Source organism: Rhamphochromis sp. 'chilingali', assembly GCF_963969265.1.
Source record: "Rhamphochromis sp. 'chilingali' genome assembly, chromosome: 7".
NCBI lineage: Eukaryota > Metazoa > Chordata > Actinopteri > Cichliformes > Cichlidae > Rhamphochromis > Rhamphochromis sp. 'chilingali'.
In genome coordinates this window covers 14239103-14265695 of record NC_137934.1, presented here as the reverse complement: position 1 = coordinate 14265695, position 26593 = coordinate 14239103, and the positions used below count along the sequence as shown (strand labels likewise).

The 26593-nt window shown below is 40.4% G+C and overlaps 1 protein-coding gene across 3 annotated transcripts in view; it reads left to right on the top strand.

Annotated features, from left to right (window-relative positions):
* anks1b (ankyrin repeat and sterile alpha motif domain containing 1B) overlaps window positions 1-26593 on the top strand; it is a 285379-nt gene that overhangs the window by 77744 nt on the left and 181042 nt on the right. For all 3 annotated transcript variants that reach the window (XM_080887590.1, XM_080887589.1, XM_080887594.1), the window contains exons 2-3: window positions 97-177; window positions 3247-3403. In XM_080887590.1, the coding sequence (XP_080743716.1) occupies window positions 97-177; window positions 3247-3403 (238 nt within the window). The remainder of the gene's footprint in view (window positions 1-96; window positions 178-3246; window positions 3404-26593) is intronic.

The window sequence follows — 26593 nt, the reverse complement described above, 5'->3', positions numbered from 1 at the left end:
CTGATGAAATAAAGGTGGTAAATCTGTACAACTAAAAGCAGTCATAAACGTGCGTGTGTGCGCGTTGATTAATTGAGGCATTTCTCTGTTCCACAGCATGTGGAAGGGCCTGAACGTGAACTGCACAGACAGCTCAGGATACACACCCTTACACCATGCATCACTCAATGGACACAGGTAAGCCTGCTAATGAGTGTTTCTGTCACTCTATTTCTGCTGGATAGAAATTAATTGTAAATGCAAGTGCTACTCAGTGCACTGGAAACAAATTGTTCTGTTCTTTGTACGCTGTAGAGCTGAAGCTAAATATTGTTTTCCATTATCAGCAAATCTCTAATTATCTGGATTTTTATGTGTTTGCATGCAAATAAATGGGGGACACAGAGATATCTTTAGATTGGTTTCTTTAAAAAAAGTCTGACAGTTTCTTCTACAGATTGCACTCTGTGATTTTTCTATTCTTTAAAAAAAAAAGTGTAATTCTGTGCAAATAAATAAATATATAAATAAATTACCATAACCAAAGGAAAAGAATCTAAAAGAAGTCAGAATGTCATAAATTTTATTTAATTGTTTTCACATTTCTGCTGTGACATGATGAGAGGCCATGGTACTGTGCTTATGTCATGCTGTCAGTGTAAACTGATTTTGAACGGGCCTTTCTCTGGATAAACCTGCAGGGAGGAGTCTTAACTGCAAACACATCCTATTAACTTGATAAGGTAGTTACACATCCAGGGGCCTGTTCCAGTAAACAACTTCAGTGAAAACTGAAGCAGCTAAACTAGTTGTGTTCCCGTCCTGCTGCTCCTGAACCAGATGTCTGATTTCTGCACTCATACAGTCAATATCAAAGCACATAATGAAAATGTTGATCGGCTGAGTTAAAAGTTGGTACAAACACTGTACAATACACTGTATGGACAAAGGTACTGTAAACCCATGCCTTGAAGCTCCCAGCACACATTTCATGTGCTGATATTAATGCCACGTCATGACTGAGCTGCTGTGGTTCCAGCTTGCGATAATACCACTTACAGCTACACCTACAGAATACCTATGAGGGAAATTTATTGCAACAATGCCACTGGTACCACTGCTTGCAAGGTACCACTACTTGCTCCTCCTGCCCTGGCTAGTTTGCATCATGACTTAAGGACTGTTTGGACTAGACTAAATGTATTTTGAAACCAGCACTGAATGCTGTCACGCAACATTTCTGGCTGTAAAAGGCGTTTGAAGATATTATCGACTGCTTTGTTCATGGGATGTCACATAGAGATTTGATGCTAAATAACTTTAATTATAGAGGCTTTAAATCAAAGTTAGAAGTTAGTGCATAACAATGAAAATGAAAGCCATTACCGAAAGCAATCTTGCATTTTTGGGCAGTAAAATAGTTGCCTACAGTCAGAAATACAAAATTCCTACATTATTTCCATCCAAACTGTACAATATGTGAATGATTTGAGTGTCTACAGCTGCACAGAACTACAGTGCAGCTCCCTTTCTTCACCTGGTCCTGCTGAGAAATCCGTTACACACTTTGGATTAGCTGCGAGCCTGACTGCTATCCCGGTTTGGCGGAACTGAAGGATTAGCACCGTGTTTTGGGGGCAATTATGTGGATTTCCTCCTTCAGATCAACGGGGAAAGGAGGAGGGAAGTGAGGGAAAGAAAAATGCACCCTCACAGTGAAAATTAGGCTGCCAACAAAAAGCTTCAGAGGAGTGATTTAGCATTTAGGTGGGAGAGTGAAAAGAGAGAAGGAAGAGGACTTGGCAACAGGCAGAGCTGTTTTCAGAGAGCTGTTCTTCAGGCTGGGTTTGAATTGAATTTTTAAAGATCACAACGTTATGACATCAAAGGCGCTTTGGTGATAAATACATATTTTTCATCCTTACGCCATCCTTGTTTTAACTGTTCCTTAAACTGAAATGAAATTATAAGAAGATATAATAAACTACAGAAATAAGTAAGTAAGTAGTTCATTAAGCAGCACAGAGCTGCTTCATTGTGCTCTCCTGGGAGAGGTTTTGCCCTTCTGTCTCCTCTGTTGCTCCCTCCTGACATTTTCAATGCAAATCAAGCACTTCGCCTTGCCTCTTCAGCTGGAGTCCCCCTAATATAAAACACTATCACTGACATTACTACTCAGCAGCAGCTAAATGGATTTTTTTTTAGCCCAATCCAACTCTGTGATTTGCTGCTTTATGAATTTGTGTACTGCTTTATTTATCAAGAGCAGCAAAGCAGCAATGCTGCTCTCTGTAGCTGTACTTTTTCCAGTGCCTCCTGCAGCGAGCTTCCTGTAAATCCCTCAGAACCAAGGCTTTGTTTAACTAGGGTTTAGTAGGAAGTGCAAGTTTATTATCACATAAGGTGGATAAAAACCTGCATAAAAGATGATCTACTGCAGAAAGAAACACAATAAATACCACGATGGTGGAACAGCGAAATTAAGATTGTGTAGCTACAATATGAGAAAAGCTCATTACGATACAGCTGTGTTTATTGAGCATCTTTTTAATTGTAGTGTCAAAGTGACCCACGATTTGTAGGCATAGCTTTATTTCATTTCTTGCACATTCAGTTTTGAAGTGGAGAATTTGCAAAAAGAAAAGAAAGAAGCACCTCGTATACTGCTGTCCTTGAGTTTGTTCCCTCGAGTCAACTTAGGTAAAATATTACTTAAAGAAGAGAAAGGATGACTTTTTTAGATGAAAATGATGAAAATGGCAAAAAAAGAGAAATTATTCTTAAATGAAAGAAAGGCATTTATCTGTAGAGCTTGAACGTTTTAGTATAGCTGAGCATTTGAAGGTGAACATGCAGCATTTATGTTTCCATCTACACAGCCTGAAGATTATTATAATAAAATCATTTATTTAGCCAGTTGTTACCAAGGTCTTAGTGATTTATACAAGTACTTTTTGTTTTTATATATAGTCAGTAAAAACTTCACTCTCGGAAAGTAGCATGTTTTGCTAGGTGCTGTCTGTGCACTGCTAAAGGATTCGAGTACTTCTTCCACCACTAAAAATGATTCGTTGGCCAATATGATGAAGAGATTCTTTGCAAATTGTGTTCCAAAGTGAAAAGTGCTAAAAAAGAATCGTTGCTGTCAAATAAAGTTGACTGCTTACCATCATGTGGATTTTGTAGCACCTGGCTGCCTTAACTGTCTGTTCTTCTACTTGTTCCTCTGTTAATGTATTGATATCCGTGTACCTGCTTCTCTCTCAGAGAGGTGGTGCTGAAACTGCTCCAGTTTGAGGCATCCACAAATGTGTCTGACAGCAAAGGTTGCTTCCCGCTACACCTGGCTGCCTGGAGGGGAGATGTAGACATCGTCCGTATCCTCATCCACCACGGCCCATCCCACTGCCGTGTCAACCAACAGGTAAACACGCAATAATCCCTTCATCATCCTCTTAAGAAACTTCACCTTCAGTGTCACCTTAAAGTCTAGCTTTTGTTTGAGCTCCGCTATGTCTCTCCTCGGTCCAACAAAAGGCTACAGGCTCAATCAACTGCAGCCCTAGAGGTCATGCTAAATAAAAAAGTGATTTCTCAGGTGTCCTTTAATCAGGCAGCAGGCTTTAGCTTGTGGTTCTTTGTCTTCAAAATAAAAGTACATGTGGTTCTGCGATGCTGTTTCATGTTCTTGTAATGAATGTTAATTGACTGGACTCAACAGAGCAAACATAAAATCTATTGATTGTGCTACTAAAGGTCAGAATAGCTACTTTGCCATTTTTTGTATTGCAGAATCTTTTAGCAGTCCATTCCTTACTTTTTAAAATGGGTTTTTATTTGTAAAGAGAGGCAAGCTGAGATGGTTTGGACATGTGCAGAGGATGGATACTGGATATTCTGGGAAATGGATGGTGAATATGAAGGAGCCTAGAGGAGGATAGGAAGAAGCCCACAAAGAAGCCCCCTTGCTGAGGCTTCTTTGTGGGCTTCTGTGGATGTCATGAAGGAGAAGATGCAGAGGGTTGATGTGACAGAGGAGGTTTAAGGTGAAATGGAGGCAGATAATCTGCTGTGGTGACCCATAGAGAATTCAGAACAAAAGAACTTGGCCGGCATATCCACCAGCTACACTGGAAGCCTTGGATTATTTGGCTTTTTCATCAGAGGCCAAGTCAGTCTAGACTAAGTTGGACTAGTTCCCCAGACTGACAATCTGTACTCAGATATGGAGAAGGGACTCTTGTGTCAAGGCCAACAACCTCTGTTCCACTTTCTAAGAAAGTGATCTAGATTTGCACTAAAATCGAATGGATTTTTTCCTTTCCCCATGCACCACCTCTCCGTGTTTTCTGAAGCAAAATACACGCAAGTGTTTTTGAAATCGCTGCAGAACTATTACGTTGCTCTTCCTGAACAAGGACGTCCTCTTCCACTAAAATAAAGTCCTTTAGCCCGATTTCTCGGGGCATGTAAACCAGTGCTACCGCTGGTCGTCTCATTACGGCTTCTGTCCAACAGAGCCGATCCTTTACATTTTCCAGACATCTCTCTCTGACAGCCCGGTGAGCGTTTCAGCTCCGGGAGCATTCAGCCTGCCTCTGCTGTCATTCCTTATCAGCAAAAATGACCTTCTTCTCCTGCATCACTCCTATTCTGTCCATCTTCGCTGGCAGCATATTGGTGATGTCACAGCTCGCTGATGCGCTGCATCTGAAGATAAGGAAACAAAACACAGGAAGCTGTTTAATCAGAAGTGTTGGCAAAAATGTAAATACCCTAGATATTTCTTTAAAAAAATCAAATCAAATCCTGCACTTGCCGATGGCATAGTAATGGACCTCGCTGGCTATCAGAGCGTTATTTACTCTGCCTAATAAGCACAATTTCCTCTGTCACCATTAGCCAGATTGTTTCCCCGTGAGAGTTGTTAGAACCTAATTGTGTGCTGTGATAAATGATGTCCTTTCCCCGTAAATGAAGAGGTTCGTCAGCAAGTGAACACGGACAATTTTCTCTTTTACCTTGTCAATGAGTTGCTGTGTGGGCAGCGTGGACACACACTGAGTGGAAGCTGCTGATGGAGAGAGTACTGTGGACAGGTGCTGACTTCTTGGCATTGTTTGACTGTGCTCTTGTACCTCTTATTAAGTACACACACAGTGAAAAACATCCCACTTATCTATGCGTTCATGTTTTCAAGCACATTTATTTAATGCTTTCTTAAATTTCCTGGAATTTCGTCAGCAAACCCCCAAAGCAGCAGCGGCTTCTCTTTCTTTGCTTTTTATATGTGGGAGGCCAGAGTGGGTTTCTATGAGAAGTAATCCAGTCCAGCAAGACAAAGTTAACAGAAGAGAGATTATGTTTATTGTATCCGTATTTGGCGCATAGTGCAAATAAAAACCCAAAGACTGTGAATTTTATATGCTGTAAGCTCCACTGGCTCCACTGCAGCTGAAGAATCAGTTCACGACAAAATATTATTGAACTCTCAAGCAAAATAGTTCTGAGCACGCAGTGATGTGTAGGCTATTGAGTTTAATTGAAAATGACTTTAATGTAAATAATGTAATTTGTGGCACGTTTGGAAGAGTTGTTCTTGATACTGAGCCGATAACCTGTGCAAATAATTCCCCCCCTTTTTTCTGGCCCTAAAACCCAGACATAAGAAATCAGTTGACACTGTATATACAGATGTGTTCTCCGGAGGAGGGATTCCCAAATGATATGCTGTGAGGCATGCGATTTTTGGGATGACCGTGCATTATGTTTTCTAACACAGCTGCACAGAAAATGAAAAATGAATTCTGTATAAGTGGTTTTTGTACTCGTTTGCCCTAAAAGAAAATCCTTCATAAACCAATGTTGCTTTTGTACAAATGTTTTAAGGATTAAATTATTACTTGGAGCCAAATAGTGTTTGAATAGTGAGACTTTCTTCCCTTTTTTGCAATACTAGCACGGTGCCAAAATAGCTAAGGATGCACTCGGTAAGCAAACATCCCTCCTGATAAAAAGCGCGTGTCCTTCAAAGGAGCACTGGATCTGAACTGCAGGTGGAAAATCTGTCTGCTGTGTTGTGAAACTGTCTGGTGGTTGAACTATAAGCGAGTGAGTGGGGATACTCTTGCAAAAAAACAAAGAAAAGTTGTGGCTATCATGGCAGGTCCAGTTTCCGCTAATGTGCCTTTCTCTGACAATGCAATTAGAAGAAGCATGTCAGATAATGTGGGCGATATTTTGCACAGGTGTGAATAAAGGTGTGTCTTGACATTTTTGCTTGTCTGTAACTAAACTGAGACTTGCTTGTGTCTATAAATAAAGTTGCTCATTACCGTTATCTCCTGCTACCTTTTCCACACTCCTGTCATCATTTGTGACTTTATGTAAGAAAATGAGCACACAAGTTGAGTTTGTAGTTCAGTTTAAATCTGCTGCGCTGCACTGTAAATGTGTGTCGGTGTGATTGCTTTTTTTTCCTAATGAAATTCTGAGATTTGTTAAACAATTTAAAATCACATGAATAGTCATGAGTATTTTACTATTGAATATTGTGAAATATACATTTTTGAAGTAAGACTGTAACAAATATTCGTTCAGTATACTAGGCAGCGAGAAGGTTCTGGGTTTGAATCCAGCGGTCTCTCTCTGTGTGGAGTTCACATGTTCTTGCTGTGACTGTGGAGGTTCTCTCCGGGAATCCCGGGTTCTCCGCAGGCCAGATGTTGTTGGGTTAACTGGCAATTAAAAATCAGCAATAGTTGTGGATGTGTCTGTGAGTGGATGTGTGTCCCTCCGTGTTAGCCCTGTGATAGACTGGTGGCCAGTAGGCCTTTCACCCCATGGTAGCTGGGATCCTGTGAGCCTGAATTTGATAACAGAAAGAAAATGAACAAACGTTTCTTGGTGTATATTGATAAATATTTAGGGACAGAAAATGCGAATGTGTTTTATAATTGTACAGAATATTTCCAGTTTATCTTTAAAACTGTAAAAGTGAATGCTTTGACATGAATTGAGCTGCGGTTTGGGGAAGGCCTCGAAGGGGACTGGCGATGGCTCCCGGGCCTGGCAGATCCCCATGCACTAAATAGAAGTGAAGAAGTTAAAGAATGGAGAACAAGGAGGGAGGGTGGGGCATGTAAACGAGAATGACCAGTTTGTAGAACTGAGGGAACCTATATAGATGACAGCCAGAAGGAGCGTATTTGGAGGCGTGGTCCCACTCCTGAAATTCCAATACATAATCTCCAATTAATCATCTAATTACACTGATCATCTTTCTCTGTAACACTCTTCATATGCTATATCTCACTTTGATGCTTGTCATCAGCTTCCATCCTCCTCTGTGTGTAATAAGCTGTTACATTAAAAAAGATAAACACACTACGCTCCCACTTTTATGAACACTGTTATGTTAGCCTGCTCTTTAGTGTCCTTAAAGGTGTTAGTTTTCTCCTAAGCACTCAGGTTTGCAAACACTGAAAACTGAAAATGTGGTACTTGGGCATTTTTATTTGTGTATTTTATATCTATTTATATTTTATATGCATGCTGCATGTTTGTACAGTATTCTTGTTGTTATATCAGCGCCAGGGTACAGCTGTTTTCAGGTTGCAAGCATAAATCAGTGGGTAAGATTTATTTAGTGTTGGTGTGTTTACGATGCCTAAGCTCCATATTTCCCCGCTGTCTGTCGTGTCTGCAGTACAGAGCAGAGCTTGCATACATTAGTCTGGGTGATGTAGTGAGTCTCACGCGCACTCACACCCATCATCAAGACGTACAGCAGCAAGCCATTGGCTGCACATTACCCCATTCTCAACAATATTACTCTGCCCACACACACAGCATTACTCGTGTCAGAGGTTGAGTATTTATGTGTGCGCGTGCTTAGTTTTATAGGCTCGCTCTGGTGGCACAGTATTTGCCTTAATATGATCTTTTTTTCTTACAGGAGAAAGGGAAACTCAACATTTGTGCTTGCTTTTGTGCACGACGTGAGAAATGGTGACAGGAGTGTGGAAAAGGTAGCAGGAGAGAACTGCAATGAGTGCGAAAGGTCCTGAGAGTGTAAAGAAAGAGATGGGAGGTTGACAAAAATCGAGCTAGGGGAAGTTTGTGGGCCAGTTCCACTCTGCAGCCAGCAGAAGATTATTCAAGGTTAGTGGGTGTTATTAGTTGGCGGTAAACCAGTTCCAGCCCACTGTTTATTGTCTAATTGGTCCCAGTAGTTCCCATTCGCAGCTGCTTTTGTTTATTGCGGGAGCGTGTGCGCACGAGAGAGGTGGAAGCCGCCTGACTGGAGGAGATGATTATACATGCCGTGTTCGTGCGTGTTTATGCGTGTATGTGTGAAAGACAGTGAGACAGTGATTGATGGTGAGAGATTGTTTGTTTGCTCAAAGCTTGCACTCGGATTGCAAGGCCAAATGCATGTTTTGACGACTAACACGTGGCTGTTTGTGATCTCTTTCCTCCACTGACACTGACTCAGATCAACGGCTGGGTGAATGAATAGAAGACAAGTCAGGAGTTTAATTTCATTTAATTTTGTTTGTTTTTATGATAGAAAAGGGAAGAGTAAGGACCAGGTGTTACACCTGGCTTGTTCGGGACATTTTAACGGGGTCAACAATGCCAAAATACACATCGCTAAATCAAAGAATAGATGCAATTACCCGAAAAGTCCAAGGAGAAACTAGTTGCCTGAAAGGCGAGAGGGAGAATATTGTCAGTGGAAATCTCGTATACAGCCAGGCTGGTGAAAAGGTGCTCCATGAGGTACAGTACTGTGCAAACGTCTTGAGCTAGCCGCTATTTGTTTGTATTCTTCTTCCAAGCAGACTTTCTTGTAATCTTTTAAAAGTGATCTCAGGCAATAGTTCTTTCTGAAGGTCCTTCAAAGTTTTTCTTTTGACATTTTCATTCATTGTCAATCTTGGAAGAGACTTGCAAACCTGACGATTATTAGAGGTAGTTTTTTTTTTTTTGTTTTTTTTTTTGTTTGTGAACTCCACTTAACACCGACCTATGAATCATTCAAGTATAACAGGCAACCTAATAACTTAGACCAATTTCAAATTGTACTTTGCTACTAGCAGCCTGTCGCAAAATGTATTTATAATTTACAATTTATTCCTGCTTTGTTCAGTCAAATCTACAAAAGAAAGCTAAAGATAACACAGTTTGACAGGCATAAAATCTTACTTATGCACCATCAAAACAAGACAATTTCCAAAGAGCTATAAATGAAAAAAATTGAGCCAGTAGTGTTGGCAAACCTGTCAAAAGTGATGGAATTATGAACACAGAAAAGTACCATCAGATTTTGATCTACCATGAAATACCATCTGGAAAGCATCTAATTGGCAACAGCTTCATTTTTCAGCATGACAATGATCCCAAACACACAAACACTGCAGTAAAAACATACCTGGATAGAAACGCACAATGGACTGGCCTCCCCAGGGTACTGATCTCGACATTTTAGAAGCAGGATGGGATCAGCTAGTCAGAAAATGGAACCAAAGGCTGCGAATAACCAGAGGAGAGCTTTCATGTTTTCCAAGAAGTATTCCCAAAGATTGCTTAAAGAAATTACAAGGAAGCTTTTGTCTGAAAGACTTCAGGCTGTGTTGAAGAACAAAGGTGTTCAAAGCACATATTTACTTTTAAGCTTGTTAGAATTGTTAAAGCTGTGTTTTTGCCTGTATTTCCATGTATTTTTGCACACATTTCAATACATTCCTGCACCTGCTTCCCATTGTCTTAGCAAAATATAAAGACATGAGGAGTTTGTACTGTAGCGGGGGGGGGGGGGGGGGGGGGGTTGGGGCTTTCCATCCTCATGGACACAGAAAATGTTTCCCCTCCTCCATCAAGGAAGCTCTTCCGATTCTTTAAATGCACATCGGGAAGATGAGAAGTGGGAAGAGTGGGGATTTCTTGATGACCTAAGAGTGAAGCATCAAACCAGTAGTAGGGGTATCTTACTGTATATGGATGTCTTTAAAAAACGTATCCATGCTGCACCTTTACATGTGAGGCAGTTAATTCTCATAGTCTTCACACTGTGGATGGAAAATCAGCCACATGCAGTGTAAAGCATGATCATCCTGTGTGTGATGAATCTAGTTATCATAACTAGTGTGTTGGGACCACACACGGAGCAAAAGCAGGTATGTGTTGTGGAAATAACATTATTGCAGGTAAAAAAAATGATCCAAGGAATCATGCAAAAACACTGATCTGTACGTAAATTACAAGCTTTAAATTAACTGCTGATAATTATTTTAACAATTTTAAATATCTAATGACTGTATTTAAGTTTTATAGGCCTAAAAGAGATTTTCATAATTGCATATCTATAAAAGATAATCTGCTGTAAAGCTCTGAAATTGAAAGGTCATTTCAGTGGGTTTTACATGTGGTACAGCTTTCATTTCATTTTCACTTTTCATTTGTGATTAACACTAAACTGCATTTAAAAACCAGATCTAAAGGCTGCAAGCTTCAGCTACAGCCATTTGAAAAATGCTGTAAAGAATGATGGCAGTGAACAAAGCCAGTATAGACTCATGGCCTATGAATTGGTGCACTCTGCATGAACTGGTAAGAAAACAGATACCACCACATTTTTAAAAACAGTAATGTTGCATATTTTTGTAGAAAGTTCTATAATTCTATCACATATTGGACCTTGACAGCCCAGCAGCCCCAGCCTGAAACAAGCATTTTTACAGTAGCTCCTTTCCTTTGCCTATAAGCCACCTTTCTTCTGATTGACTGCCTACGCCTGTGTCTGTGCTCACAGCTGGAGCTGTGCACCCAGGATGACCATAGCGATATTCCCTCTCTTACATCATACAGAACCAAGAGCAGAAAAAAGATGCCTGAGGTTTTGGCTTCAGTCTGTTTTGAAGGTTGTAAATATAAAAATACGATGCGACTGGGTTTAACAACATTTTATTTTCAAACTGTTGTAGTATTGCTGTATTGTTGATGAAACGTGAAGGAAATTTGAACAGTTACTGACCAATTCTGACATTTTTACTCCAACGTACCTGCACAGATAAAAGCTAGCATGTAAATTTTGCTAGGTGTGTATCCTTACAGTAGTTGTGTCCTGCAGATTTGCCCACTGATGGAGGACAGATGTGGTTTGTGTGCGTGGGAACCAGCACAGAACCGTCTTGGCTACTTTCTCTGTGTGGGACCTTTGGACTCATCAGTTTAGGGTTATCCTGTGCGTACACTGTGTACTGTATGCGTGTGGGTGACTGAGTATGTCAACTATGTGTCGCTGTAGGAATGTGTTCTTCTGCAACAACAGGAGGATGTAGGGTTATTCTATCCCGTCTCCTCTCCATTTCCCCCCCCCCCTCATCGTTCTTCTTTTCCTGCTCTCTTTGTCCTCCCAGAGGAGACACTGAGCAAGATCACAAGAGAGGCAGGCCTCTCACCAGCAAGAACTTCTGAAGGCTTAAAGACTGTGTGAACTGAGGCAAATGTTACAGGTCACGAGGCCATTTTCCTGCTGTGTGTTTCCATGAGAGTGCTTCTGTGTTTGTGTCTATTCGGTCTTGGTAACTCGATGTCCGGTCATGCACACATGCTGCTTCCACACAAGAAAATGAAACCATATGTGTCTTGGTGATCAACTTGAGAACACATGCTACTATTGCTGCGACAAACCGCCCTGGGAAAGTCCTCGGCCACTGAGATGCCCACTGCTGCCAAGACACACACTGAGCCACAGGTCGCTTTCTCATGAGTAATCTCTTAAAAAACGATATGTTACTGTATATCATATGTTTTTAAAAGCCTGACTCCCTGCCCGCAGTGGGATTCCTAATTAAAGTTCAGCAAAAGTAAACAGATTCATTTCTCCATGAATCAAAACAAGCTTTAGCCCTGAGCGATTAAAGCAAGCCCAGATCAGATTGTGTGCGAGGGTGTTAATTGAGGTGTTATAAAAAAAACATTGCAAAACAGATTTCTAGGATTTCTTTGAGGTCGTCAATTAAGACGTTTAGCTGGGGAATGCTTCAGGGAGGTCAGAGTTTACAATGGCAACCGCAGACCGGCCACCCTGGAGCAGAAGGGCGTTCGGTGTCTAGCTCAAGGACGCCCATGTGTAAGCATTAAAGATCAAGCATACTGCCCCTGGTGTTGAGAAGTCCACTTTGATAAAGCCATACATCATGTTTTTTTGGGGGTTTGAGTTTCAAATATATTAAATGAAGTGTATTTTAATTGCAACTTTGACTGTGGGAAAGTTTGTCTTTTACTCAATCAGTCAAGATGCTCTCAGCTTCTCAGATGTGAGGAGTTGCTGCAGCTCACATCATGACAGTTGCCTTTCATTGCAGATTCAATATCTTTGGGCTTTTACTTCTTTATTGCAGCGTGGGCTCTCAGTAATCGTGATGTGCATTTTTCAGTATTTTAATGGAAAACCACAAGTCAGTTTTTCCCCAAGTAATATTAAGAGAGTAATTAATAATGGTTATAAAACAGTGTGTTGCAAGAAACACTCCTGGCACCATTTACCTCAAAATGTGTTCAGTTGAGTGCTTTTATTTTGGAATTAAATCAGTGTCTGCAGCTGATGTTGCTGTGAATCCTGTGGAAAACCCCAAAGGGTTGTGCGAACGAGTGTGTTTCTTGCCAAAGTGTCTGTGATCAGTCAGTCGGCTACGAAATGTGTATACTGCAGTCTATTCTGTCTCGCTTCTCATCTTTGTTGTTTCTGATCTGGTCTCATCTTCTCTGCTATCTTTTGCAATCACTCCACTTGTCCTCACATGTGTTATTAAGTTATTATGTTCACAGTTATTATGGCTCATTTTTTAGAAATTAGTTTCTGTACCCAGTTTGACCTATTTAGTGCACAAAAAGGAGTTAAAGAAACAGAAACCACCTATTATCTCTCTCTTATTGTCCTTCAGTCTACCTCTCAGCTCCTACAATATGTTCTTCTGTCTGGATAACAGATTTTATCCACATTTTTCTCTAAAACGAATTGTTACAGCTGTTGAGTAGGGGTGTAATATATCACTATAGCAATATATTGTTATTTTATTTTGTGACCCAGTTATTAATTTGCTCTGTAAACAGATTCTCTCAGCAATTTGACTCATTTGATTTCAATGTTCATAGGATTGTTCAAAAGGAGACATATGTGGACTAAATGCTGGCCAAGGAAGTGGATATGCTTATGATCTGGAAAGGCCTGTGCAATTGTCCTGTTGAAACAGCCGGGTATAGGTTTTGACACCTCATCACTGTACCTCTGTACGGTCAGATTTTCACCAAGAACAATCAGATCAGAGACGGTGCTCTCATTAACTAGCAAGGCTGCTCCAATAGCTTAGACATGCCTGCCAGCATCCAGCATCCTAATACCCCGACCTCACTCAGTCATGGCGCTGAGTGTAGCTTTTTCGGGGGGGGGGGGGGACCATTGGTTTTGAATTGGTGTTCAGTACACAAATTGTCATCACTGACCAAAACCAATCACCCAGAACTGAAAAGAGCTCACACAGAGATTTTAGTAATGCACCGAGAACTGCAAAGATTGAAGATGTATTTCACTTTAACTTAAAAATTGCACGTCTTTCTCTTTCTTTGTTTCCCTACACCACCACATTTCGAATATGTTGCTGCTAGACACCAAATCTTTCTAGAAAAGTCAAATTGAAGTTCTTAGACAATGTAATTTTTTTTGGAACGAACTTGCATGAAAATACTTTTCCCCCATTTTAAAGCTTTATTATCGTTTTTACCATTCAAATGATTTGAGTAGTTTCATGGTAAATGCCAACATCATGTAATGGAACCAGTGTTGGAAATTTTAACCTACCTCTGAAAAATGTTCTCTGGCCATACTATCACACTTTCAAGCAAATTCAAACTCTCAGAATTTTATGCTGAACTTCAGCTACACTTTTGAAACGCCATATTCCTGAAGTCATTGTAGCAAATATTTGGCCTGAAACATTTGAATGACATACAGTGGGGCAAAAAAGTATTTAGTCAGCCACCGATTGTGCAAGTTCCCCCACCTAAAATGATGACAGAGGTCAGTAATTTGCACCAGAGGTACACTTCAACTGTGAGAGACAGAATGTGAAAAAAAAATCCATGAATCCACATGGTAGGATTTGTAAAGAATTTATTCGTAAATCAGGGTGGAAAATAAGTATTTGGTCAATAACAAAAATACAACTCAATACTTTGTAACATAACCTTTGTTGGCAATAACAGAGGTCAAACGTTTACTATAGGTCTTTACCTGGGCCCTGTGCTTCGTACGTCGCTTACTACATCCAAGATCAAATGAAACATCCAAGACCAAATCATCGCGCTAACTCTGAGCTCGCTATTCCGGTTCCCCGAACACACCTGTTGTTGACGATTAGTATAGCTGGATGAAGTAATGTGAGATCACTGGGTGGCCCAACAGGGGCTACGCATCGATAGTAGAAACATTGATCGGCAACCCTTTGATTGGTCGGCGAAAATGTCGAAGGAGCGCGCTCGGTATTTTTCGGCAGCAGAGCAAGAACTCTTGAGTGAGGGATTTCAGGAGTTTCAGAGTTTAATTAAAACGCAAGGGAACACTGCAAAGGCTGCAAAAGCAAGGAGAGAGGGCTGGCAGAAAGTTGCTGACAAATCAAACTCGTAAGTAATTCAATAATAACAATAATAATGGAGTGGATTTATATAGCGCTTTTCAAGGCACCCAAAGCGCTTTACAATACCACTATTCATTCACTCTCACATTCACACACTGGTGGAGGCAGCTACGGTTGTAGCCACAGCTGCCCTGGGGCAGACTGACAGAAGCGAGGCTGCCATATTGCGCCATCGGCCCCTCTGGCCAACACCAGTAGGCGGTAGGGTAGATTTATCATATCACACCATATTATCCAATATTATATTACATTATATTATATTATAATATGTTATATTATATCCCCTTTCACATTAGAGCCACAACAGGACCCACTAGAACATGGGAACAAGTAAAAGTGAAATATAAGAATATTCTACAGAATGGTAATATTTATCACTTATATTGCTTGTCGTCTCTTGGAAAGAGACCCTGGAATACTCTGTTTGTTTGTTCATAACAGCAACCAAGAAAAGGGCAGAGCAAAAAAAAAAGACAGGTGGTGGTCCTGCACCCCCTCGTCAACAAGTTGGTTAAGTAAATAATACCCTCACGGGAAAATCGATATCTCTCTATGAGCACACTGTCGCGCTGAGCTAAAGGATCCTGTCTGTCCCGCAATATACGCTGAATTCTGAGGACTCTCCTTATCAATCTTGCACCTTCCGCAATGGGTTGCTCGCGTAAACGGACAGGATATGACTGCGACAGACTTCCCAAATCCACCTTCGCTTTTATAGCCGTGGTCTCTCATCTTGATTACACGAAGTAATTTACAATTACTACTCTGAAATATGAATTACATCTGTAATAATCACATACATGTAATAGAATGTTAATAGTACATTTCCCTTTTTTAGGGAATGACCTGTATGTATCTGTGTGAAATCAATAAAAGGATCAAGTGCTGCATTATCTTTAGTTACATTGATGTTATTTATTTATGGTGAAACAGTGGTGGAATATCGCTGTTGCTTTCGTATGAATGACGCGGACATACCTGCGTGGCCGCGATCTAATCCTGTTTACATAAAGTAAACCTGCTCCCCAGCAGGTTTACGCTTACGGCTCTGTTGCTATGACAGCAAGTCCCGGATGGGCTTCGGGGAACCGAACGATCCAGGATCACGCGAAATCGTCAACAATCTCATCCAGCTAACTCACTTAGCGCGGTACGAAGAACAGGCCCCAGGTTTGCACACACAGTAGCTGGTATTTTGGCCCATTCCTCCATGCAGATCTTCTCGAGAGCAGTGATGTTTTGGGGCTGTCGCCGAGCAACACAGACTTTCAACTCCCGCCACAGATTTTCTATGGGGTTGAGGTCTGGAGACTGGCTAGGCCACTCCAGGACTTTCAAATGCTTCTTACGGAGCCACTCCTTTGTTGCCCGGGCGGTGTGTTTTGGATCATTGTCATGTTGGAAGACCCAGCCTTCGTTCTCACTGATGGAAGGAGGTTTTGGCTCAAAATCTCACGATACATGGCCCCATTCATTCTGTCCTTAACACGGATCAGTCGTCCTGTCCCCTTGGCAGAAAAACAGCCCCATAGCATGATGTTTCCACCCCCATGCTTCACAGTAGGTATGGTGTTCTTGGGATGCAACTCAGTATTCTTCTTCCTCCAAACACGACGAGTTGAGTTTATACCAAAAAGTTCTACTTTGGTTTCATCTGACCACATGACATTCTCCCAATCCTCTGCTGTATCATCCATGTGCTCTCTGGCAAACTTCAGACGGGCCTGGACATGCACTGGCTTCAGCAGCGGAACACGTCTGGCACTGCGGGATTTGATTCCCTGCCGTTGTAGTGTGTTACTGATGGTGACCTTTGTTACTTTGGTCCCAGCTCTCTGCAGGTCATTCACCAGGTCCCCCCGTGTGGTTCTGGGATCTTTGCTCACCGTTCTCATGATCATTTTGACCCCACGGGATGAGATCTTGCGTGGAGCCCCAGATCGAAGGAGATTATCAGTGGCCTTGTATGTCTTCCATTTTCTGATGATTGCTCCCACAGTTGATTTTTTCACACCAAGCTGCTTGCCTATTGTAGATTCACTCTTCCCAGTCTGGTGCAGGTCTACAATACTTTTCCTGGTGTCCTTCGAAAGCTCTTTGGTCTTGGCCATGGCGGAGTTTGGAGTCTGACTGTTTGAGGCTGTGGACAGGTGTCTTTTATACAGATGATGAGTTCAAACAGGTGCCATTCATACAGGTAACGAGTGGGGGACAGAAAAGCTTCTTACGGAAGACGTTACAGGTCTGTGAGAGCCAGAGATTTTCCTTGTTTGAGGTGACCAAATACTTATTTTCCACCCTAATTTACGAATAAATTCTTTACAAATCCTATCATGTGAATTCATGGATTTTTTTTCACATTCTGTCTCTCACAGTTGAAGTGTACCTCTGGTGCAAATTACTGACCTCTGTCATCATTTTAAGTGGGGGAACTTGCACAATCGGTGGCTGACTAAATACTTTTTTGCCCCACTGTAGCTTAAGTAGTTCTCTTTTTATCTAGCTGTTTGAAACTGGCTCCACAGAAAACACTGCAGAGTAAAGCCTTGAAAATGGCCCTGACTTCAACACAAAAATATTTTTTTATGAGCAACTAATAACTGCAGAGATCTGAGATTTTAACGTTTTCCTATCAAGAAATGTATCGTTCGTGATGGTCAGGCTGGAAGCATTTGGTTGGAAGACATTGAATGACCATCAGCCTGAAAAAATCATATCTTAACCTTAAATATCTCATATCTTAAAAGTTATTGGTTTGAACAGCTCGTAAATATAATCTAAAAGCTGTTTTTCTTTATTTTTCAAAACACACACCCGAGACCTGCGTTTAGGTGACATCAAAAGACAACACTCTCCCTGAACAGGCAACGCACAAGTTCTAATAACAGAACATAAGAGGGAGTAGCAGAGACATTCACCTTGTATGCCTCGTCTTTTTTCATTCCTCATTTACCCCGCTCTCCCTGGGCGGCGAGCTGAGCTGCTTGGATTATGCGATGCTGTAACATAGACGGAGCTCATCCTGCATATCAGTCCATCAGCATTAACACAGTGCATGTTCAAACAAATACCTCTGCTCTTCCTCCGCTGTGGTTTCATTTCAGACCTGGCCTCGCTGATAAGGCTTGCTTATTTGCATGGATGTAGCTGTTTGGTCCCAGGGAGATGAACTGCGAGAGCACTGATAGAGTGCACCATGGGAAGTGTGTGCGTGTATGTGTGTAGGTATCATTCTGTGAGCAAAAGTTGATTCTTTGTGTCCTTCACTTAAAGAATGCAGAAGATGCGCCACATATAATCAATATATATGAGAATAAATCCTTCTTTAAAGAGTAATAAAACCATATAGCTGTCATGGTAGAGTGAGCTTTATCAAGCCAGGGCTTCATTACTGTGTGAGCATTAATATCAGCTGCATATGCTGCTGAAAGAAAGGCTGTGACACAATCATTTGTCAATAATGTTCTGCCATGCCTGTTGATGCGGCATTAGTAGACGGCTGTTGCTCAGAGCCCAATCAGCAACAATGCACTTGAGTGCTAGATGGTATCGGAAAGCTGTCAGAGCAGCGTAATAGGAATATATGGCCACTTCGAGAACACAGAGGCAGGATCTTTTTTTCTCCGCCTGCTGCTCTCTCGCCACATCTCGGGCTCTATTGCTCTTGTCTTGTCACTCTGAGTCTCTGCTCGTGTTTTAGTCACTCTTCTTTCTGTCAGGAAATTGCATTTTTCCTATCTTAGGCAGCGTGCGTGAGGCACGGCGGTTTGGAATGACAAAGCTTCATTGTCCATTTAAGGCTGCAGAGACGGAATAGGCCACAGGCGGCAGCAGCAATGTCTGCAATCTTTATCCCAGTGGTTATCACATCCATGTCATCAGTGTGTGATGCTGCTTCTTCATGACTTTCTGATGCTTGTTTTGTGTTGAATATGAAGATATCATCCTTATCACTGTTGCTAAAACCATAACTTGCTACCCTGTTTGGTGTGTATGTATACTAACCAGACACTTTATTAGGTCCACTTGGATAGTACTGGATTGGAACCCCATTTATCTTCAGAATGGCCTTAATTCTTAATGGCATAGATTCAGCAAAGTGCTTTTTTTGGGTAGATGGGTACAATATGGTTGGACGTGGTCAACAGCAATATTTAAGTAAGCGGGCCCAGTATACTTTCTGTTTTTCAGACCAGCCTATATAAACTCTAGAGAAGGCTGTCATGGCTAAATACATTCACTCCTGTGTGATTGGCTAATTAGATATTTGTGTCAATGAGCACTAACAAAGTGGCTGGTGAGTATAAAGTTTACACAATCCACCTTTTAAATTCTAACACATGGTGGTTCTTTCTGCACTCGCCATTTGCGGAAGTTGATATTCCAGTATTGGACACTGAGATGTTCCAATAATAAAGTATGCTATGAAGGAGAGTGCCACCACTCTCTCACCTTTACCGTTTACAAAGTCTTTTTTTTTTTGATCTTTAATGAAAGAATGGCTCTGTCTCCAGACGTTGCTTTGTAATTGGACACTTAATAATATCGGGACCAAATGATTGTGCTGCGTTTTTGGTTATTTGGGACTTGGTAGAAGTTTATGAAGTCAGGATATGCAGTTGATTAGATAAGCTGAAACTCAAATTATCCATCAGGGAGACTGAGTCACTCCAAGTTGAATATTCATACAATAACCAAGCAAATGGAGTTTATTAAATACAACTCTGGCACCAATTATACCAGTATATTGTAATGAATGCGAATTACAGAGCGCCTGAGTGTGTGATTATTGTTCTTACAGTACAGTGGATCTGCAATCAGACCTGCTCTGGAAGGTTCCACTCGGCCATGAATGGAGGGGTGTGAAGTCCACAGGGGAAAATGCATGGATCTGATTGGCTAAGGAGAAGGGAAAGCTCTAAATCACACAGTGGTGTTCTTTTGCTGCTACAGCGTGTGCGTGTGTGTCTTCACAGGGTTTTCTTACCCTCTGTTATTCGCAGATACAGTATCTCTTCATCTCGCTCTCATACACTTCTCAGAGGCATAAATGAAAGTATAGAAAGCCATGAGAGGGAGGCGAGAGCGGGGGTGACTCTGGCTCTGGGGAGCAAGTGAGTTAGAAAAAGCCAGGAGATGAGATCTGAGCAGTGGAGTGTGGCCGTTGTGTTTTGGACTTTCATCATGGAAATATTAGAGGTGAATTGGATGATGAAAACATTTAATGAAACAACGTAAGAAGACAGGGAAATATCAATTACAAAAACGATTCACACAACAGTTATTATTATTTCATGTTTGGAGTGTGTTGTTTTCAACTGGTGATAAAAAGCTGTTTTTTAAAGAACATCTTGATAATCACGCTTGATTGCTTTTTCATGTTACAACATTCTCTCACGTTTTGTTTGCCTTTCTCTGTCCAATCAGCAGCCAGTGACATTTCTGTCTCATTGATTTGATTTTCCGTTAAAACGGAAGTTCGAGTCATTATTTTTAAGGGCTTTGAGGTAAATGTGTTTGCAGTTATTTAAGAAGTAAAGTTCACTTGCTTTTTATTAATTGTGCTTACTGCAGTAAAGCATGTTGGAGCTACACTCTATGTCTGATATTATAAACAGAAACCTAAATGCAGATCACTTTGCATGCACAATTCATATATCTGAAATATACGGGAGCCAGATTAGTCATTGTTAAGTAAATGAGTCCTATTTTTACCCAGGGATCCCTAAGGGGCTCCCAACTACCAACGGTTCAGGGTCTGACAGGGGCCCCTAGCCAGCAAGGAAACGGCCGCATTCTCCCAGAACAGAACACATGAGAAACTCCCGTGATCCCATGGTTGAAGTGTTGAAAAGGACATTGTCTAGTGTAAATGAACCTGCATCCCTATGTGTCTGGAGGACTTACAGCTGGCCTCATTTTCTTCCACCTTTCCAAATGGATCATAAATCAATATGATTTCTTTCATAGTTCCTAGATATGGAATGCCAGGACTGCCATAATGAATTAATTAAATACACCATTAAATAATTAATTAAATGTGGCAATAATTAATTAAAATTGGAATTAATTAATTAAATAAATAGTTATGACACATGTAATTAATTAATTATTGACACATTTAATTAATTATTTATGTATTTCACATTTTAATTAATTATTGACACATTTAATTAATTAATTATTGACACATTTAATTAATTATTTATGTATTTCACATTTTAATTAATTATTGACACATTTCATTAATTATTGACACATTTAATTAATTATTTAATGATATATTTATTTATTTCATTTTGGCAGTCCTGACGCCTGGCTCTCATCATGAAATAATTTTATCTGTCAGCCTCACCCATCAAACTCAGGGGGCGGGGTTAACGCTGATCGAGTCAAAACCATTGCTTTGGCCTGGTGGCCATTGTTTCTAGCACACAACAACCGGCATGTGGAAGCTAACAGAACTGAGCTTTGAAAAACCCTGTTTGTGTGTTACCAAATACCGTTTTAATATTTTTTTAGCCGAGAATGTAGTGGTTTAATCTTCATGTGTCTGGTCGGTTTGTCAAGATACAGCCTCTTTGCAAAAGTGTTTCGATGATTTCGGAGATGTCTGCCCAGTCTCACGGCAAAGCGTGGGATAGACCCGCTCGCCTCGCAAGCAATCCCACCGACAAAGCGCAGGCCCCGGTACACAGCTGTAGTAACCCCCGCTGACTTCTTTTACTGAGGTTATATTTATCGATGTTTTATTTCCTGATGTTCTTATGTGTCCTACGTGTTTCAGTCGCCAATTCTGAATTATAACTAACATTAAAAACATGTTTAAGGAGGAGAGAGAGCAAATAAATCTGTTTAACATCTGATCTTTGGGTTTTTGTTCAGTAATCAGCGTGACCTGTGTATAAACACATAAAAGAGATAACGTTGGTGTTTCCGTCATGTAGTAACTGCTGGCTTTAACTGTACAAAGGTTGTTCGACACTATGAAACACATACAGACTTCATGATGTTCGGCTAATATTTTTATTGTGAATATTAATCATGCTGACCTCGCTCTGTACACCACGCAGCGAGGTCAGCATATCCACGATATCCTCAGCTCCATGAGTTAACACAAAGTTTCCCAGCTGACTATCTAACTGCCAACTATTCCAGAGACGTGAAAATATACAGCATCAAGAAAAGTGTAAGAGACTCAGCAGCAGATTAGAATAACAGTTATACATTTAATAAATCACCAAATGAATCCAAGAAACGAGCAAACCTGTTCCGACAATTTGAATTTGTATTCCCTCAGCTGCAGACTCGCTGCTGTTTAAATGTTTGAAAAGGAAGATTAGATATAAAAAACGTCAAACATAGACTCAGTCTGCCTTCACATTTGATATGAGGCCAGCACGTATAGTGGCCTCAGCAGGCTATTACTGAAATACACGTGCTATATCATAAACTATGATATAAACAGGGAGGTCCTATTAACATGTTTAGTTTTAAAGGACACCTTCCTGCCTTTAGTCTCATTCATGAGCAGTATTAGTTTTCTTCTAACATCCAGAAGTCTGCACAATGTGTTTCATAGTTTGTAACAAGCCTTTGACAGGTAAACATAACATGACCGAAAAAGAAAAAAAAAAGAAAAAAAAAGAGAGAGAGTGTTGACATAAGAAGAGAAAATTCTCTCAATTATGGAGACAGACAAATGGTTCATTTATGTTTGATGTGTGTTTATTCCTCCCTAAATATCGTCGGTGAAGTTTGCCATGCATGTCAGATTTTCCTGCGCATTTTTATACCTCTGCCAACAGAGAGAGAAAAAAAATCACATTCTAACAGACAGCTGGTGCTTAGAATACAGTTGAATAACTATTAAAAAAACAGATGATATTTAGATGATAGTTCAGTCTAACACATGTGCCAGTGAACCATTAAACGTCTGTGAAACTATGCAGTTATGAAACGTAACTTTAACCTCAGCCAAACCGATTTGCTCAGTTGTAAATAAAACAGCGAAGTAAACGTGACCCGACAGACAGAACCTGAGTGAATGAAGTCCAGCGTTTAACCACTGAGAGCTAAAACTCAGCTGAGGTTTGAAAGCTGTGTGCCGGTGATTGGACATCAGCCGCTGATAAAGCTGTTTGCCTATAAAGTGCTCTGTAAGGAAACGAGCTCCAGCAGCTCTGCGCTCGGGGAAAACACTATATTTACTTATCTTGTGCAGAAAAATGCGCTGACATTGCGTTATATCGAGCACCGGCTGCCCAGTTAAACTGTGACTATCACCAGGTAACTAGGCGTGTTTCTTGAATTAGCAGCAGGTGTTAAACAGCTGACAGATGAGGAGGAGGATGCATGCAGGTAAACTGAGGGTCTGTTGAGCTGATCGCTGGTTTCGTGAGAAAAATGTCAGCTCGTTCTTTATGTTACAGAAGCACAGAGACACAAGACCAGGCGGAAAGAGACGATCGTTCGGTGAAAATGAGAATCTGCGAATGCCACAAGTGGAACACGGAGAGTGGAATATGTAAACAAACCGGTTAACGTAACCCCCTCGGTGCACTCTGCATGCTAACTGTTAGCAGAGCTAGTGAAATCTCTGAAAACATCTGAGCACTTTTGCAAACATGTTCTATGTTGACAACCTGACCAGACATACGTCGCGACATTCGCGGCTAAAACACTGTTAAAAGTGTAGCTGGTGACAGAAAAACGGGGTATTTTAAAACTACACCACCACCATTGCTGCTTGTGATTTGATCTGCATTCTGGGATAACTGGCTGCCCCAAGTCTACACAAGCAATCGATTTTCTAGGATCGACCTGTTTTGACTTACTTTGCACGGCAACCAATCAAATGTTAGAGAAGCTGCATGGGCAGCGTTAACCCCGCCCCCTGAGTTTGATGGGTGAGGCTGACAGATAAAATTATTTCATGACGAGAGCCAGGCGTCAGGACTGCCAAAATGAAATAAATAAATATATCATTAAATAATTAATTAAATGTGTCAATAATTAATTAAATGTGTCAATAATTAATTAAATGTGTCAATAATTAATTAAAATGTGAAATACATAAATAATTAATTAAATGTGTCAATAATTAATTAATTACATGTGTCAATAATTAATTAAAATGTGAAATACATAAATAATTAATTAAATGTGTCAATAATTAATTAATTACATGTGTCATAACTATTTATTTAATTAATTAATTCCAATTTTAATTAATTATTGCCACATTTAATTAATTATTTAATGGTGTATTTAATTAATTCATTATGGCAGTCCTGGCATTCCATACCTAGATAGAAGCTCTTGAAATTTTGAATATACGCCTGTTTGCATGTGAGGACTCACCTGTAGTGATGAACTTTACATATGTTTAGTTGCTTTTCTATTTTTTTTTTCTATTTTTTGGTTTTATGGCACCCATATTTTATGGTTTAGTTTCAAAAACACAAATCGTTGATACCCAAGCCTGAGCTAAAAATAACACAATAGCCAGACTTAATCAGGTATCTGAATAACGTGTAAACAGGCAACAGGACATACTGATGATACTAATGTTTTACAGTATAGTAATGTCACTTTATTTATTTATTTATTTATTTATTTATTTATTTAAAAAAAAAAAAAAAAAAAATATATATATATATATATATATATATATATATATATATATATATATATATATATATGTATATGTATATGTATATATATATATATATATATATATATATATATATGTATATGTATATATATATATATGTATATGTATATATGTATATACGTATATGTATATATGTATATATATTAGGGGTGCAACGATACACAAAATTCACAGTTCGGTTCGGTTCGATACTTTGGTGTCACGGTTCGATATTTTTTCGATACAAAAAAAATGTTCATGCCTTTTTAATTTGTCATTTATTAAAATTATAAATATATATTTTAACTCAAAAGTACAGTTTTTAAATTTAACCCTAACCCTTGTGCGTGTTTTTTATTTTGACAGCGAATGCGCACCTGCGGACCACTTATGTGCAGCCCTGGTTATATAGCTCGTCATATTGCAGCCACAGAAATTCTTTTGTCCATGAAACCATAAAGCTGCACTTTCTTTTTGCCTTATAGTCTGATTTGTCATAACTTCTCCGTTTTGTGGTAAGCTTTTCTTTGGCTGTCACTTCTTCACCCTGACCTGTCTTATTTGGCTCAGCAGAACTGAAATGCTTTTACACACGGACTCACATAAGCTCAGCGATTCTCTGCGCGATCAACCTCTCACATGTTTAAGCTGCAGGAGATTTCACTTGTCATGTTTGCATAGTAAGCTAACGATTAATAAGACGATGTCAGAGGAATTGGTGCACAAATTATCATCACTCACAGATCAGTGCTGTCGCTCTCTATACACAGTTCGCGCAATTGCAAAGTGAAAGCAAAAAAACAAGCGCAAATTCAAACGTGATTTCAATATGTCACATATTGACAGTGGCTCACCGATGCCAATGACATAATTACCCAGCTACATTTCTGAAAGAATGCAAAAGCATTGACATATATTTTTCCTTCCTACAATAGCCCGACGGGCAGGGCAGAGATAGATTTTGGTAGCCCGACTGAAAAAAATCGCTAGCTCCAGGACGTCGGGCTAGCGATATTGCAAGCCCTGTATCTGATTGAGGAATCACTCATCTTTGGAAAAGAGAGTTTATTACAGAGAAATGTCTCTTTCCAAAATAAAAGCTATACTATCCGCTTCTTCTGGGCTATATTCTCAGCAGCATAAGGAGAATCATGTGCTAACAGCTGTCTAAATGACTCGGCTAAAGTTAGTAGCATGCTTGTTGTTTTGGTCTTTGCACTAGGATGATGTCTGCGTAAATGTGCAGTCATATTCGTTGTGTTCCCACTAGTGCTTTCAGGTTAATCTCGTTGAAATGACCTTAACGCCACAACACGGCAAATCTCCGTTAACGAGCTACCGCCGATCGCCCCGTGCGTGGGGCTAGACGGCCAACACGTTAACGAGCTAACTGCGCTAACACACTAGTTCCCACCAATGTAATTGAGCATTGCATGGCACATCCAACATACTGTTTTACTTTAGTCCATGACTCGCTTACCTTCAGGGTCATACGTCACATGAAAACCAAAATAATTCCAAACGCCAGATCTGAATGAGGGTGGGGGAGGTCCATGTGTCTTGCTAGCTTGCCCTGCGCTCTTCCTTCTGACTATGCTGTCTGTGTTGAGTGCTCAGTGGATCTGCGCTCGACAGTGCAGCCTAGGCGGAGTAGTCGAACGCAGATTCACTGAGCGCTCAACACAGACAGCATCGTCGGAAGGAAAGTTGATAAAATAAATTACAAATGTTGTATTGTTCGATACATATGCGTACCGAACCGAAAGCACTGTATCGAACGGTTCAATATCGATACGAATATCGTTGCACCCCTAATATATATATATATATATATATATATATATATATATATATATATATATATACACTCAACAAAAATATAAACGCAACACTTTTGTTTTTGCTCCCATTCCCCATGGGATGGACGTAGAGACCTAAAATTCATTCCAGACACACAATATAACCATCCCTCCCAAACAGTGGTCACAAATCAGTCCAAATGTGTGGTAGTGGGCACATCTGCTATATTGAGATAATCCATCCCACCTCACAGGTGTGCCACATCAGGATGCTGATCTGACATCATGAGTAGTGCACAGGTGTACCTCAGACCGCCCACAACAAAAGGCCACCCTGGAATGTGCAGTTTTGTCTCACAGCAAAATGCCACAGATGCCACAAGCAATGAGGGAGCGTGCAATTGGCATGCTGACAGCAGGAATGTCAACCAGATCTGTTGCCCGTGCATTGAATGTTC